A 15,376-nucleotide genomic window follows, 5' to 3' on the forward strand; every position below is an offset into this window, starting at 1 on the left:
AGAAGTCAAAATCAGCTGATAAAAGAATCGAATGGCATTGGTAAAAGTGGCAATTATTTATTCTTTCAATTGTCCTGAAAAAATAATTAAAATCCAGAGAAAAATAAAGGTTCAAATTTAATAGCGTCACCATGAGTGATTGTGAAGTGGATAATTAATCCGCGGAACGCCGATATGAGACAAATAAGACTATAATACCCACCAAAGTTAAGAATGGAAGTCAGTCAAATGGATCTTCGCCATCTATTAACAACAACAGTTTATGATGCAGTTTAAAAACTGATGTGCGTGGTATTTTGGGGCTGGAATATGTTATCAAGATACTCAAGTCATCTTTGAACAATTCTCCAGCTATGAATGCGCGAGTTTGTTTGAGATGCATTTGCTATGCAGTGTCATTTGGAGAGCTGCAATCACCATAAACATATGATTTTGACATCTTAAAATTTTGTCGAAATAAAAAAATTGTAATCATATGGGCCCATGATTTAACCATAGACCAAGGAAGGTATAGACAACGAAAGTGAATTCACAGAGCTGTAGTTTGTCTGCACACCGTAGATGGCTCTTTTTCGTCTGCAATTGAGTGATTTGTAAATTTGGCTTTAATTTGTTTTCTTTCGTTTGTTCTTTTGATGAAACACCAAATATTGGAAAAACATGTAAAATTCTATACATCCACATCTTTTTTGTAATGCAAATTGACTGATTTGTACGGTAATTCTCGTTTTCCAAAAAGAAATTGAGTCACTTGACTGCGCAATTGAGTGGAATGACTGCGCACTGCAAATAAACAACACCATGGTGAATTATCAAGGTATGTCTCTATTTTAATTGGTCTATGGATTTAACCTCATAGACCTCCTTGGTCTCAGTGTTGCCAATTTGGTGCTTTTAGCACCAAATTTAGTGCTTTTTGATTTCTAAAAAGCACCAAATTGCCTTTTTGGTGCCTTTTCAAAAAAAGCACCAACTTGGTGCTTTCTGACATTTTCATTTAGTGCTTTTAGTGCTTTTTTTTATTTTGAACAGTATTAAGTTTAATTGATACAAAAATGTTGATTAGACTTTCAAGAGCCGAAGAAACTCAAATTTATTGCCAAATATAGAATTTGATTGTTATGAAGTTGGTATTGATTATTTTTTAATTAATATTATTATTAGGGTATTCTGTAGGAAAGTCGAGCAATGAGTGTCGAATTTTTTAATTTGGTAAAGATGTCATTAAAAACGTTCGTATTAAATTCACAAAAGCACGCACAACTAAAATAAGCAATAGACTCCTTCCATATATTAATATTTTGAAAGTTGAAAAACATCACTGATCAAAATGAATTGGACGAAAGCATTAAAACTGATCAAAGTGTATACTTGAATAGCGGTTCATAATGGTGAGTACTAAATTCGAGTTTTGCCGAATTTATACTATATCAGTAAAAAAGGCATAAAATTATGCATATTTGCTGCAAATTTTATTATAACTTGCTGCAAATTTTATTATAACCAAAAGCAAATTTTCACAAAGTTTGTATTCCTTAAAATGAATTAGTAAAGAAAAGTAATTGTGAAAAAATGACTATTTTAGCAGCTAAACTCGATCTTAATACCCACCTAAACTTTTTAAAATTCAATTCACAAAAGTTCTATAATACATCTTCGGAAGTTTTTTTTTTTTTTTTTTTTTTTTTTTTAGTAGAGCATTTAATTTTCGATTTTGTGGTGGAAGGTGGTATGTTACAATTTATAATATTTTTTTGGTGCTTTTTGGCCTTGGGGAGTTGGCAACACTGCTTGGTCTATGTTTAACCTTCTTGTTCAGCCATGGAAATTTTATGCAATTTCTTAAGCGTTGCCAACAGCAAAAAACGAAGCAGAACAAAATGAAATGACAAAATTAAGTTAGCGTCACAAAATAGAATGTAAAAAAAACATGTTTTTGGAGGTTTCAAAGTAAAAAGTAAATTGTATTGCATTATATCTTATGGACCCATACATTCCTCCGAATTCCTTCCTAATTGGAGGATGAGATGAATATAGAATAATTCGGTGACAAATAAGAAATAAAAGTGCACATTGTTATTGGTGTAAGTACATGGGTTTGAAATGGTGTGCACTGTTAGAAAGTCACCTTTTGCAGGCTCAATGGACGATTTCGGCTGACGAAGGAGGCGTTCAAATGGAAAATAATTTTTAGTGGCATGTCAACGTCAATTCTATCACTTTACAATTGTCTGCCGTCTTACAATTTTTTGCGAGTGGAAGCCTTCATAATTCACTATTCTTACAAGGTGGTTCAGAAGCGTTATGTTGTCACGGAATGGTACGGTATTTGGTTGATCACAATCTCTTGAATATCGATCTAGCATGTGCACTTTATATATGGTTCTTTGCCAAGCTAGGATGCTCGCTCCCGAACTCGACTATGACCAATTTTTGATTAACTTTTATTGGAGTTGCATTAGTCCTAAATATTCAAAATATGTTCATTTTATGTAAATTTACTACAAATTAGCAACAATTCGAACTAAAACTAATATATTTACTATTAATATATGGCGAAAACAATGTAAAAAACAAGTGAAAATGTTTTACGATTGCAATTTACCAGTTTTTTGTCGATCCAAAAAACTCGACTCCCGTGATCCGAAAAATTTAGATTTCGATCAAAAGTTCTCGATATCGAATGCCGTAATTAGCCCCAGTAGTTGTTCTTTATAGCCCATTCACATTAGGCCCGAAATCTACTAAAAGTATTTGGGTATGCGGAAGCTCTGTGCAAAATGGGTGTCGCGCGAGCTCACATTTGACCAAAAACAACGTGTTGATGATTCTGAGAGGTGTTTGCAGCTGTTAACTCGTAATACACCCCGAATTTTTCCGTCGATATGTGACAATGGGTGAAACATGGCTCCATCACTACACTCCTGAGTCCAATCGACAGTCGGCTGAGTGGACAGCGACCGGTGAACCGTCTCCGAAGCGTGGAAAGACTCAAAAGTCCGTTGGCAAAGTAATGGCCTCTGTTTTTTGGGATGCGCATGGAATAATTTTTATCGATTATCTTGAGAAGGGAAAAACCATCAACAGTGACTATTATATGGCGTTATTGGAGCGTTTGAAGGTCGAAATCGCGGCAAAACGGCCCCATTGAAAAAGAAAAAAAGTGTTGTTCCACCAAGACAACGCACCGTGCCACAAGTCATTGAGAACGATGGCAAAAATTCATGAATTGGGCTTCGAATTGCTTCTCCACGCACTGTATTCTCCAGAGCTGGCCCCCAGCGACTTTTTCTTGTTCTCGGACCTCAAAAGGATGCTCGCAGGGAAAAAAAATTTGGCTGCAATGAAGAGGTGATCGCCGAAACTGAGGCCTATTTTGAGGCAAAACCGAACGAGTACTACCAAAATGATTGGAAAATTGGAATGTCGTTATAATCGTTGTATCGCTCTTGAAGGGAACTATGTGGAATAATAAAAACGAATTTTGACAAAAAATGTGTTTTTCTTTGTTAGACCGGGGACTTATCAGCCAACCGTTATAATTGTATGCCTTTTTTTTACTGATTTAGTTTTCAATTTAGTGAAAAAAAATTAAAAAAAATTTTAGCGGCTAAACTCGAACTTAATACCCATTTTTGGGTGATTTGTATCGCTCTTGAAGGGAACTATGTGGAATAATAAAAACGAATTTTGACAAAAATAAAATGTTTTTCTTTGTTAGACCGGGGACTTATCAGCCAACCGTTATAATTGTATGCCTTTTTTTACTGATTTAGTTTTCACTTTAGTGAAAAAAAATGAAAAAAAAAAATTTAGCGGCTAAACTCGAACTTAATACCCATTTTTGGGTGATTTGTGCAACCCAGCTGGTTACAGAAATATTCAAAAAAGAACGTGGAATTAAGAACACCAAATTTTCACGTTCGTGGATATGACGTGAATAGTGGAAATCCGAACATGGGTGCATATTTCGTTTTAAACGAAAATGTAATTATTCGTGTCTGTTCTGGTACACACATGTACAATTTTCGTGTGGTGTCACACTTAAAAGGTGTTCTGGCCAACACTATACACCGTCATAGACCTGAAAAATGTACACGAACATTTCTTTTGTGTAGGCTTAGTGTACAGCCATCGTATGCAAAGTTAGAAGTTTTAATAACAAATAAATAACAGATTCTGAAACTTTAATATGTTTTTTATAAATATTTTCAAATATTATTGGGAAAGTCACTTATATATGGCAGAAACCACGATTTTAAAAATCCACCTAAAATTTGAACCGAAATTTCGTCTGATTGGTGTATAAATTTTGGGGTTGTTTTAATCAGCTGATTTTCAGTGTGTTCGAAAGTATAATGTTGCCACAATTCTTAAAAGTTAACACAAAAAAGTTTTAAGCAAAATTATCTTTGATTTTTGTGAATACTATCCGCTTTCCTAAACAAATGAAAGGTCTTTTTGAAAATATAAGGTAATTAAATTATAACTTTTACAAAATCAATGGGCTAAGAAAAGTGAATTTGACCAAATTTATTGCATGAAAAATATGGCATCTTCAATTCTGCAAAGTGTTCTTGGTGCACAATTCACTGAGCAAATTAAAAAAAAACTAACGCCGCCAATATCTTTCTGCACATGGAGGCCGCCACGATAGAGCATTTGTTTGCAACATTATTGTAAATATTTAAGCAATACAAATGAGAAAAACCTTAACAGAATAGTTAATTATGCCCACTATAATTAAATTTCCTTTAATGTATGGATGTTAAAAACTGTTTGACCAAAACCAAAATAAAAACTTCTCCGCCGTCAAAAACAAAAACGAGAACGACACGGCGATCGTTTGTTCATGAGTAACATAGAGGAGGGATAGAAAAAAACAAATCAAAACAGATTTGAAGCATCACGCAATTGTCTCCTTTTTCTTGATAAATTGCTCTTGTCCTTACATTATTCACTGCTAACAAAAATCCGGCAGGCATTTTATGGCTTTGAGTTACGCACTTACTTTTAATTTTTTATGTTTATACCGGCAAAATATGTTTTGTTTATAATTTCTGTCTGCAAATAATATGGCTTGCAGAAAAAATCAGCTGTCACATTTTTCGATTAAAAGTCCGAAAAAATCGTTCACACGTGTGACTCAGAACAACTAACTTTGTGTGTGGTGTGTAGAAAGTGTATAGTGTGGTGCACAATGCGGTGTGACCCAGAACAGACATGATTACCACCCACATTATGGTACGTAGGAATAAATTCACAGTCCATTTATTATTTTTGGGTCCAAACCCAAAATAAGTTGATCCACTTAAATTCAAACATTTCTTCAATCGCGGAAATAATCATATCAATCACCTACACCAAAATTGATTCTGTTAAAATTTTAATTTTCACGGAAAATTAATTGAATCAATTTTATAGTTCATTGTTTATTCAAATTCAATTAAAATTTTAACTGAAAGAATATATATGATTTTTGTTTCTGTTCAATACCAGAATTGTCTTTTTTAGAATTGTAACATAGAGGGATCAATCGTTATAGACAAATGCTCATGAATATTGAACGACATAAACGGTAAAATTTTTACCACCTTAAACAAGCAAATACCCCATGTACATGAAATGTTTAACATCTAGATGTTAGATTCGTAAATATATTAACTCATCTTCATTACTTACAATATGTAAGACATTTTGATATACTATATATATATCTACATACATATATACAGTAAAATATTAAGGTATAATCACAATATAAACCTAACATAAATAAGTTTTTCTTAATTTGTTACATATTTTGTAACACTAGGTTTTATCTTTGTTATGTTCCACTACACATCGATGACGAGAGAGACTCATATTATGTATTTATATTACGTATCTCCATTTAGTGATTTCTTAATATAATTTAAGTGAAATGACAACTACCGCTAATGTAGAAAATTTCTGGAACAACAGGTTAGATGAAAACCTGTTACTTTATTCAGTTCGGAATTTGTCATCACTTGAAACAGAGGAACTATTATAGCTAGATCGAAATTAGAGCTCATCGTGTTCTGTCTGATCATCATTTTCAGCCATTTCATCCTTGTCCTCATTGTCATCATCATCTTCTGATAATGAAGATTTTTGTTCATTCTCATCTTTCTTTCTTTGTTCTTCATCTTGTTCTTCCTTCATTTTTCTTTCACCTTCTTGTGTTTTTTTAACGTCAGCCGCAATTTTCAAGGCCATATCAACATCGTCGGTTATGAGAATGTTATCAAAAATAGTTCCTGATTTGACTTGCCATAAATCGAAGCCCAAAATGCAAATCTCCTTGCGAAGATACAGACTTGGGTCAGGTGTATATTCTGGGTTGTCAATTTCAGGATGTTCCCATGGTCCTTTGTAATTTGGATTGTCGAGCTGCTTGGGGTGCCATTCTCCCTTATATTCAGGGTTATCAATCATTGGAGGCTCCCATTCACCATCCATTTCATCGTCCCAATCTTCAGGCTTGGTGGCATCGGGATCGGGAATATGTTGGGGCTTGTCCCAATCTTCAGGTTTTTTGTCATCTGGATCTGGAATTGTTGCCTGAAATTAAATGGGTACATTACTACACGTGAGAACTATCGATTATATATATACATATTTTATAAGTTTTAATTTTATTTCAGAACATATTAAAAATTTGTAGTTCCCAGCGCCTTAGAGGCATTTTAATTTTATGTGTGGTTTGAAAGAAGACATACAAATTGACTTCAGATAAAAGGTCATCTGACTATATTCTAGAGTACCAATTTGTTCAATGATGGTGTACTCCATATTATAAGCAAATTACAGTTAAAATCTAGTTAAAGTGAATTTTGGAAGTGTAATGTGAATGAGGTATTAGGCGAGTGTTTTGCTTTTGGGAACATTGACCGAATACGTGCACATAGTGACCCCGTTTTACGATGGTAAAATCGAAATAAGTTTCTTTCATTTCCAAACAGTTCTTTAATGTCCAAAACATCCCTCCATACTAATAGTGTGCTTCCGAAAACTATACCCAAAGAGACTGTCTTAACCATTGTAAACAATTTTTGTATTACAAAATATTTTGTATTTTAGTATGATTTATGGCCGATGTAAGAGATCAACAGAATATATATTGTTAGTTGTCCAAGTAGCGCCTTATAACCATAGCTTTAGGCGATTTCTAATTAATTCAAATCAAAGGCCTGCACAAGCCTATTCGAAGTAATCGATGTTCTAGTGAAGGCAATACACTCCACGAATACTTCGATTAATGAATAAAACAAAACCACTTTAAAGCGACTACAGTGTCAAGCATTGCAGAGCCATCACATTCAAAAGAAATCGTTTTACAGCTCTTTTCAATATTTTGGTTTTGAAGTAATCGTCACGATACGAGTAAATCAAAACATTTTTAGTGATAGTTACTTCGTGTCTCATACGAAGTTTCGTTGTTGCTAAAGCAAAGTATTCTATCTTCACTAAAAATGTTTTGATTTACCCGTATCGTGACGATTACTTCAAAAACAAAATAATGTCTCACAAAATGTGATTACTGATACGACGAATACTTTTGTGAACTTTTTTTTGTAGTTTTTTTTTGCAAATAAAAAAATGCATTTGATTTCAAGAAAACAAAAAAAAAACGAATACTTATGTGAGTCACTGTATATGGGAGCTATATATAAGTCCTAACCAATTTCAACGAAAAATTGGCATGCATACCCAGAACGTTAATTCTACTCCCGGTACAAAATTTAAAACAAACCAAGACGAACCTCTGGCTTCTGGGGCCATATAAGTGCATATTGGGCGAAAGATATATATGGGAGCTATATCTAAATCTGAACAGATTTCAACCAAATTCGGTACACTTTAGTCTTGTGTCGTTCCGGAACGAACTAGTTCACTAAAAGGAATGATTGTCACTAGTTCCATCTCTTTCGTCTCATCGTTCCTCATCGATCCTTTTGTCATTTAGTTTTATGTTCAACTTACGCTCCATAGTTCCGAGGATCGCAATTTGATTTTTTGACTTTTGCTTGAGCTATATGACAATGTATTCATTTTGGCGCGTATGTATATTAAATCATTGATTGGTATGCTGCTATTCAATAGAATCATTAGTTCCATTTCAGGAACTAATGATTCTTAATTTCTTGCAATGAGTTTAGTTACTTCTTTAAATTTTCCATTCAATATTTTTTCTTCCTATATTTTTATAAACTATTTTAAGTAATTTTATTAAATTTTTAATATTTTTTTGTATCTTTCATTTGACCACGAACTTCGTTGCACAAAGTAAACAATGTCATCTCTGTCTTTAGTAGATAACAGTGATGACAAATATAAAAAGCTGGAACGAAAAGGAACGATGGAACGATTTGAAGGAACTAGTTCCTTTATACAAAAGGAACGACGAGTCCGAATCACTATGGTGAACGATTTTGCCCAAGACTAGTACACTTTAAGACACTATCAATTGCACTCCTTGTGCAAAATTTAAAGCAAATCAGTCTGAAATTCTGTCTTCTGAGGCCATATTACTAGATATCTGGCGAATGATATATATAGGAGCTATATCTAAAACTGAACCGACTTCTTCCAAAATCAATACGTTTCTACTCTGATCAAAAACACATACCTGTTCAAAATTTGAAGTCGATTGGACAAAAATTGTGATATAGACTTTGATTAAAAAATATGTTCAGAGGCCCGCCCTGATCAATATTGCCAAAGACACCATATGTCTATCTCGTCTCCTTCTGGGTGTTGCAAACGTATGCACTAACTTATAATACCCTGTTCCACAGTGTGGTGCAGGATATAAGTATTGTCGCTGATAGGAGAGATTATAGTATATAATTTTGAAAATGTTTTTTTCCCATATTAACCACAACAATTTCCAAAAAATGTTTGTAGATTTTGTAAAATTTTCTTCATTTTTAAACAAGAGTGGTAACCGTGACAACATAACACACATGAGTCCTACGGTGGTTCTGTGGTTGTTTCCCACCAGTTCACTTTTAAGCAATAAACGGAAAATTGTAAGCATAACTCTTTCTTAATGTACGTATGGAATGTTATGCATTTCTATTATTCGTTCTGTTCTGTTCTTCTCCTTCTTTTCAAATAAAATAAAAAATATTTGATAAAAACATTATGAAAAAAAAATGTATATCGAATTAAAAACGCCTATTTATAGAAATGTCCACGTCATTCAATTTCTTTTTGCCGATAAATAATTGAGTAATTTCCACTCTTCTACCAAACCTTACAAATACGTCACTGGACCAAACAAGAATGGGGTGTCAAGCATTCAAATTAATTAGAAATACCGACTGACAATTTAAATATAGTTGTTCGAAAATAAGTAAATATATTTATTGACACATACCTTGTCATCCCAATCCTCAGGTTTCTTGGCATTTGGATCTTTAATTTTCTTTGGCGGTAAGAAATCCCAGTCTTCTTCAAGATTTCCAGATTGAACGCTCTCATTATCGATTAAAACATCGTAGGTATTATCGGGCTTAACGACCAATGTGTAGAAATGTGTAAAAACGTCGTCTTTGCACCGTATTTCCTTGTTAATCAAATGATTCTTGCCCTTGTAACTGAAAATAACATGTACTTTCTTTGTTCCTGGTCCACAGATATCAGGACCGAACATGATTTCATAGGGAGATTCACCGTGCATATCAGTCTGGTCCAAAGAGCAGTCGAATAATTTGACATAGCCTCCACCACAGTCAATATTTTGTTCATGCTTAACTGAAAATTGTACTACTAATGGCTTTCCTTCATTAGAGAATGGTGCAAATTTTTTTGATGCTGCATAAAATTTAGCATCTTGTGACGTCTGTATACCTATTCAACAATAAAAATATATATACATTATAGAAATAATGTAGTTTATGCCATGAAATATACACATACCCTTGTCGGCATCTTTGTCGTTAAAGAACTTTCCAGAACTGAGAACAAATTTTCCGAATTCTTTACCGGGATGTTTGCTGCTGATCCAAGAATCTTTCCATGAATCTGTAATATAAAATGGTACAATAGTGAATTTATTTTTAAACCGGCTTTTTAAACACATACCATCAACAAAATTTTCTTCAAAATAAGTTTCACTAAATGCAGGACTGAGCAATGCATAAGTGCTCAAGAAAAACAATATATATTTAGCCATTTCTAAGTGGCAAACTTTTTCGAAGCTATCCACAACACAATCAGATCTGAAGTGGTTACACCGGGAGTCTCAAATGAAGCTAAAATATGAACAAATCCCCAAATAATGAAATAGCACGCGCTAGCCGCTGATTGGTTGAAAAGCCAACCAATGAGATATAGGACGCGTACAACATTTTCTGATCACTTCCGAAAGTAAGGCTACCTAAACAGTATGCGTATCAAGAGCGTACAAACATTTAATTAGAATATGAAACTCCGGCATACGCAGAATATCATAGGTGTGTTTGCGCACTCTTCCAGTAAAAATATATGGCAAAAACATTAGCAGATATGTACGCGAACGCCGCCCAGTAACAATTTACTGGACAAAAAATTACAGCTTTTAATTCAATTAAACAGTAAACACCCTACCAGCATTTCAAAGTTCGATTTCATCCTCATCGCTACCACAGACACGTAAATGACACTACAACAATTATCAACTGTGATGGGTGTAGCCCCTGCCAGCATTTCAAAATTCCATTTCATCCTCATCGCTACCACAAACTCGTAAAGGCCGGTATGCACCTCTAGCGAAAAATTTCATTCCCATAAGAAATGCATTGCTATTTATGCTAACAAAATTTTCGGTAGCGTTCAATTTCGTAAGCTGGTACGCACCTCTAATGAAAATAACAGGGTTGTCAAAAGCATATTTTGGCAGCAAACATTTAATTTATTACAATCATTGTGTGCGTACAAGTTTTAAAAGGTCTGTAAATAATAAACAATTTAGTTGAGGAATATTTGGAACATATATTAACAATTTTTAAAAGCGATTAGCTGGTTTAAAATTTCTTGTACACAGCCCTGTTTTTTTGTTGTAGACTTAAATAAATTTTTGCTACCGAAAATTTCGCTAGAGGTGCATACCGGCCTTAAGTGACACTACAACAATTGTCAACTGTGATGGGTGTAGCTCCTGCCAGCATTTTAAAGTTCCATTTCATCCTCATCGCTACCACAGACTCGTAAGTGACACTACAACAATCGCCAACTGTGATGTGGGAAGCGTATCAAAAAGTATGAAATGTACATGAAAGTATTTTGCCATCACTATTGTTACAAGAGCCATTTTATATTTTGTGAAACACAAAGCGTAACTAGCTTGTTATAATTTATTAAAAAAAAACGATAATGAAGAGCTGAAAACATAGTTATTTTGCTTAAAGGTGAGTATTAAGTTCGAGTTTAGCCGATAAAATCGCTAAAGTGAAAACTAAATCAGTAGGAAAAATCCATGAAATAATACATATTTGTTGCCAGTGTTGCCAATTCCCCAAGGCCAAAAAGCACCAAAAATATATAAATTCTCACATACCACCTTCCACCACCAAATCTAAAATTAAATGCTCTACAAAAAAAAAAAAAAAACAAGTATATACGGCCGTAAAGGCCGAAACACAATGAAAAAAAGCAGGCGTATGCTTAGCTTTTTTCTTTGCTTTAAAGCGGCTTCCTTTTTTCCAAAACACATTGAAAATCATATTTGTCTCTTCATAAACATAAACAAACTTCAATTTCCATATACAAACCTGGAAGCAACAAATGTTTTTAACGCCAAAAGCAAAGCAGCCAATAGAAGCCGAAAAAGTTAAAATTTATTTAACTTATTTTCACGCTTCGGCGCAAAGCTTATATTTATTGTGCGCATTCTCATATAATTATGAACGTTTCAACTTTTTTCGAAGCAAAGAAAAAAGCGAAGAATAAAGCAGCGTGTTCATTGTGTGTAGGCCTTAAGTTCGGCCAGGCCGAATCTCATGTACCCTCCACCATGGATTGCGTAGAAACTTCTACGAAAGACTGTCATCCACAGTTGAATTACTTGGGTTGTGGTATCTTAAAACTTCTTAACATCGTTTTCTAAATTGTGAGTTAGTCCATACGTGGTATATATATTTATTAGACAAAAAAGTTATGTATAGTTAAGTCTACAAATAATTACGAATCGATATGGACTTTTTGCACGGTACGTAGATAGCCAGAATTGAAATATGGGGGTCGCTTATATGGGGGCTATTTACAATTATGAAATTGATATGGACCAATTTTTGTGTGATCGGGGATCGATTTATCTGAGGGCTATATATAACTATAGACCAAATTTCAACTCACTCGGATGAAATTTGCTCCTGCAAGAGGTTCCAAAACCAAATCTCGGGATCGGTTTATATGGGGCTATGTATGATTATGAACTGATATGGACCACTTTTGGCATGGTTGTTAAATATCATATACTACCCCCACGTACCAAATTTCAAGCAGATCGGATGAATTTTGCTTCTCCAAAAGGCACCGGAGGTCAAATCTGGGGATCGGTTTTTATGGGAGCTATATATAATTATGGACTGATAGGAACCAATTCATGCATGGTTGTTGAATACCATATACTAACATCACGCACCAAATTTCAACCGAATGGGAAGAATTTTGCTCTTCCAAGGAGCTCTGGAGGTCAAATCTGGGGATCGGTTTATATGGGGGCTATATATAATTATGGACCGATAACGACCAATTTTTGCATGGGAGTTTGAGGCCATATATTAACACCACGTACCATGCAAAAATTGGTCGAAATTGGTCCATGGACCAATTTCGACCAATTTTTGCATGGGAGTTTGAGGCCGTATATTGTCACCACGTACCAAATTTAAACTGAATCGATGAATTTTGGTCTTCCAAGAGGCTCCGGAGGTCAAATCTGGTGATCGGTTTATATGGGGGCTATATATAATTATTGACCGATGTGGACCAATTTTTGCATGGTTGTTAGAGACCATATACGAACACCATGTACCAAATTTCAGCCGGATCGGATGAAATTTGCTTCTATTAGAGGCCTCGCAAGCCAAGTCGGGGGATCGGTTTATATGGGGGCTATATATAATTATGGACCGATGTCGACCAATTTTTGTATGGTTGTTAGAGACCATATACTTGCACCATGTACAAAATTTCAGCCGGATCGGATGAAATTTGCTTCTCTTAGAGGCCTCGCAAGCCAAATTTGGGGGTCCGTTTATATGGGGGCTATACGTAAAAGTGGACCGATATGGCCCATTTGCAATACCATCCGACCTACATCAATAGCAACTACTTGTGCCAAGTTTGAAGTCGATAGCTTGTTTCGTTCGGAAGTTAGCGTGATTTCAACAGACGGACGGACGGACATGCTTAGATCTACTCAGAATTTCACCACGACCCAGAATATATACACTTTATGGGGTCTTAGAGCAATATCGATGTGTTACAAACGGAATGACAAAGTTAATTACCCCCCATCCTATGGTGGAGGGTATAAAAACTTCCGAAGATGTATTATAGAACTTTTGTGAATTGAATTTTAAGAAGTTATGGTGGGTATTAAGATCGAGTTTAGCTGCTAAAGGCCGGTACTATGTTCATTCTTGCGAAAAATTTTTATGGAAACCATTATTTCGCACATAGAAAGCGGCGTTTTTTTAGGTAGCTTGGAGCGCTATTTTAGAGGGAGCGATATTGGATTAAGTTGGTGGTTGTTGCTTGTTTTTACAAAATAACATTTTATTTTTCCTTGGGCAATTGATCTGCTATTCCTTTGTTCCTTTGTATACTTTCGGAACAAAAATATGGTCCGTGTTTGATTTATAAGCCCGCACAAATAGTTTTTAATAAATAAATTATTTCTTAAAGGCCGGTACTCTGTTCGGTTTTCGCGTTGAAACTCCATACAAAACCAAAAAATGCGAAAAATTTGCGAAATTTTTTCCATTTGTGATACTTTGTTTTTTCGTGTTGAAAAACTGACGTTTATAGCACGGCGCCATTTGCAATGTGAATTAAGAAATAATTTATTTATTAAAAACTATTTGTGCGGGTTTATAAATCAAACACGGACCATATTTTTGTTCCGAAACTATACAAAGGATCAAAGGAATAGCAGATCAATTGCCCAAGGAAAAATAAAATGTTATTTTGTAAAACAAGCAACAACCACCAACTTAATCCAATATCGCTCCCTGTAAAATAGCGCTCCAAGCTACCTAAAAAAACGCCGCTTTCTATGTGCGAAATAATAGTTTCCATAAAAATTTTTCGCAAGAATGAACATAGTACCGGCCTTAATTCACATTGCAAATGGCGCCGTGCTATAAACGTCAGTTTTTCAACACGAAAAAACAAAGTATCACAAATGGAAAAAATTTCGCAAATTTTTCGCATTTTTTGGTTTTGTATGGAGTTTCAACGCGAAACCCGAACAGAGTACCGGCCTTAAAATAGTAATTTTTTCACAATTACTTTTCTTTAATAATTCATTTTAAGGAATACAAACTTTGTGGAAATTTGCTTTTGGCTATTCCCCATCAAGTTATAATAAAATTTGCAGCAAATATGCATAATTTTATGCCTTTTTTACTGATATAGTTTTCACTTTAAGGTAAGTACTATGTTCGCTTTTCGCGTTGAAATTTCCGTGGTTACTTTATTAAAACAGCTCAATACAAAGCAGATAAATTGACTCAATTGATGCGCAGTTTCTTGTTCCTCTAGATTTCGACAAGACGTTACAGGAATAAGTTTGTTATCAATTATAATTTTGGTTATTTAAAGAAAAGTAATCGCGAAAATAAAATGGTTTTCAACTCGAACACCGAACATAGTACCCACCTTTAGCGGCAAAACTCGAACTTAGTACTCACCATTATGAACCGCTATTCACACCCTCAAAAAAAATCGCTTCTTTAACATATGTTCCAAACATATTTTGCAGGAAGCACATATATTATTGCATACTGCCGAAACATTAATATGTTTGTTTTATGTGAACATATTATATGTTTGGAAGCATTTTGAGCCAAAAATATTATATGCTTGGAAGAGTTTTTCCCAAACACGATTGTGCTCATTCCCTAACATACTCGTAATTTTCACTTCCACGAAATTTTTTAGTTATTGGCACCTTTTTCTGTAATACAAATAATGTTGAAGAAATTATTCACTTTTATAAATTTTTTAAATTTTACCTTTCGCCTGCACGGAGAATCGAACCGAGGACCATACAGTTTGTAAGCCAACACACTATCCACTGGGCTACGTCGCTGTTATAGTCACCAGTAGATAATTAACGTTTTAAGTTACATTTATATAG

The 15,376-nt window shown here is 34.4% G+C and overlaps 1 protein-coding gene and 2 long non-coding RNA genes across 3 annotated transcripts in view; 2 read left to right on the plus strand and 1 right to left on the minus strand.

The window, feature by feature from the left end:
* The window catches only part of LOC142239652 (uncharacterized), a 33,602-nt gene that overhangs the window by 11,299 nt on the left and 6,927 nt on the right, over positions 1–15,376 (plus strand). The window lies entirely within an intron of this gene.
* Positions 1,828–2,584, plus strand: LOC142221312 (uncharacterized). Its single transcript, XR_012717985.1, has 2 exons — positions 1,828–2,084; positions 2,138–2,584. It is a non-coding gene; the product is annotated as an uncharacterized LOC142221312 (long non-coding RNA).
* Calr (calreticulin) lies at positions 5,638–10,295 on the minus strand. The gene is made up of 4 exons (XM_075290990.1): positions 10,114–10,295; positions 9,949–10,053; positions 9,407–9,879; positions 5,638–6,585 (listed from the first exon to the last, which is right to left on the minus strand). Exons 1-4 carry the CDS (start codon positions 10,202–10,204, stop codon positions 6,046–6,048), a joined length of 1,209 nt encoding a protein of 402 aa, XP_075147105.1. The 5' UTR covers positions 10,205–10,295; the 3' UTR covers positions 5,638–6,045.

The sequence above is a fragment of the Haematobia irritans genome, chromosome 1, assembly GCF_050003625.1.
Source record: "Haematobia irritans isolate KBUSLIRL chromosome 1, ASM5000362v1, whole genome shotgun sequence".
Taxonomy (NCBI): domain Eukaryota; kingdom Metazoa; phylum Arthropoda; class Insecta; order Diptera; family Muscidae; genus Haematobia; species Haematobia irritans.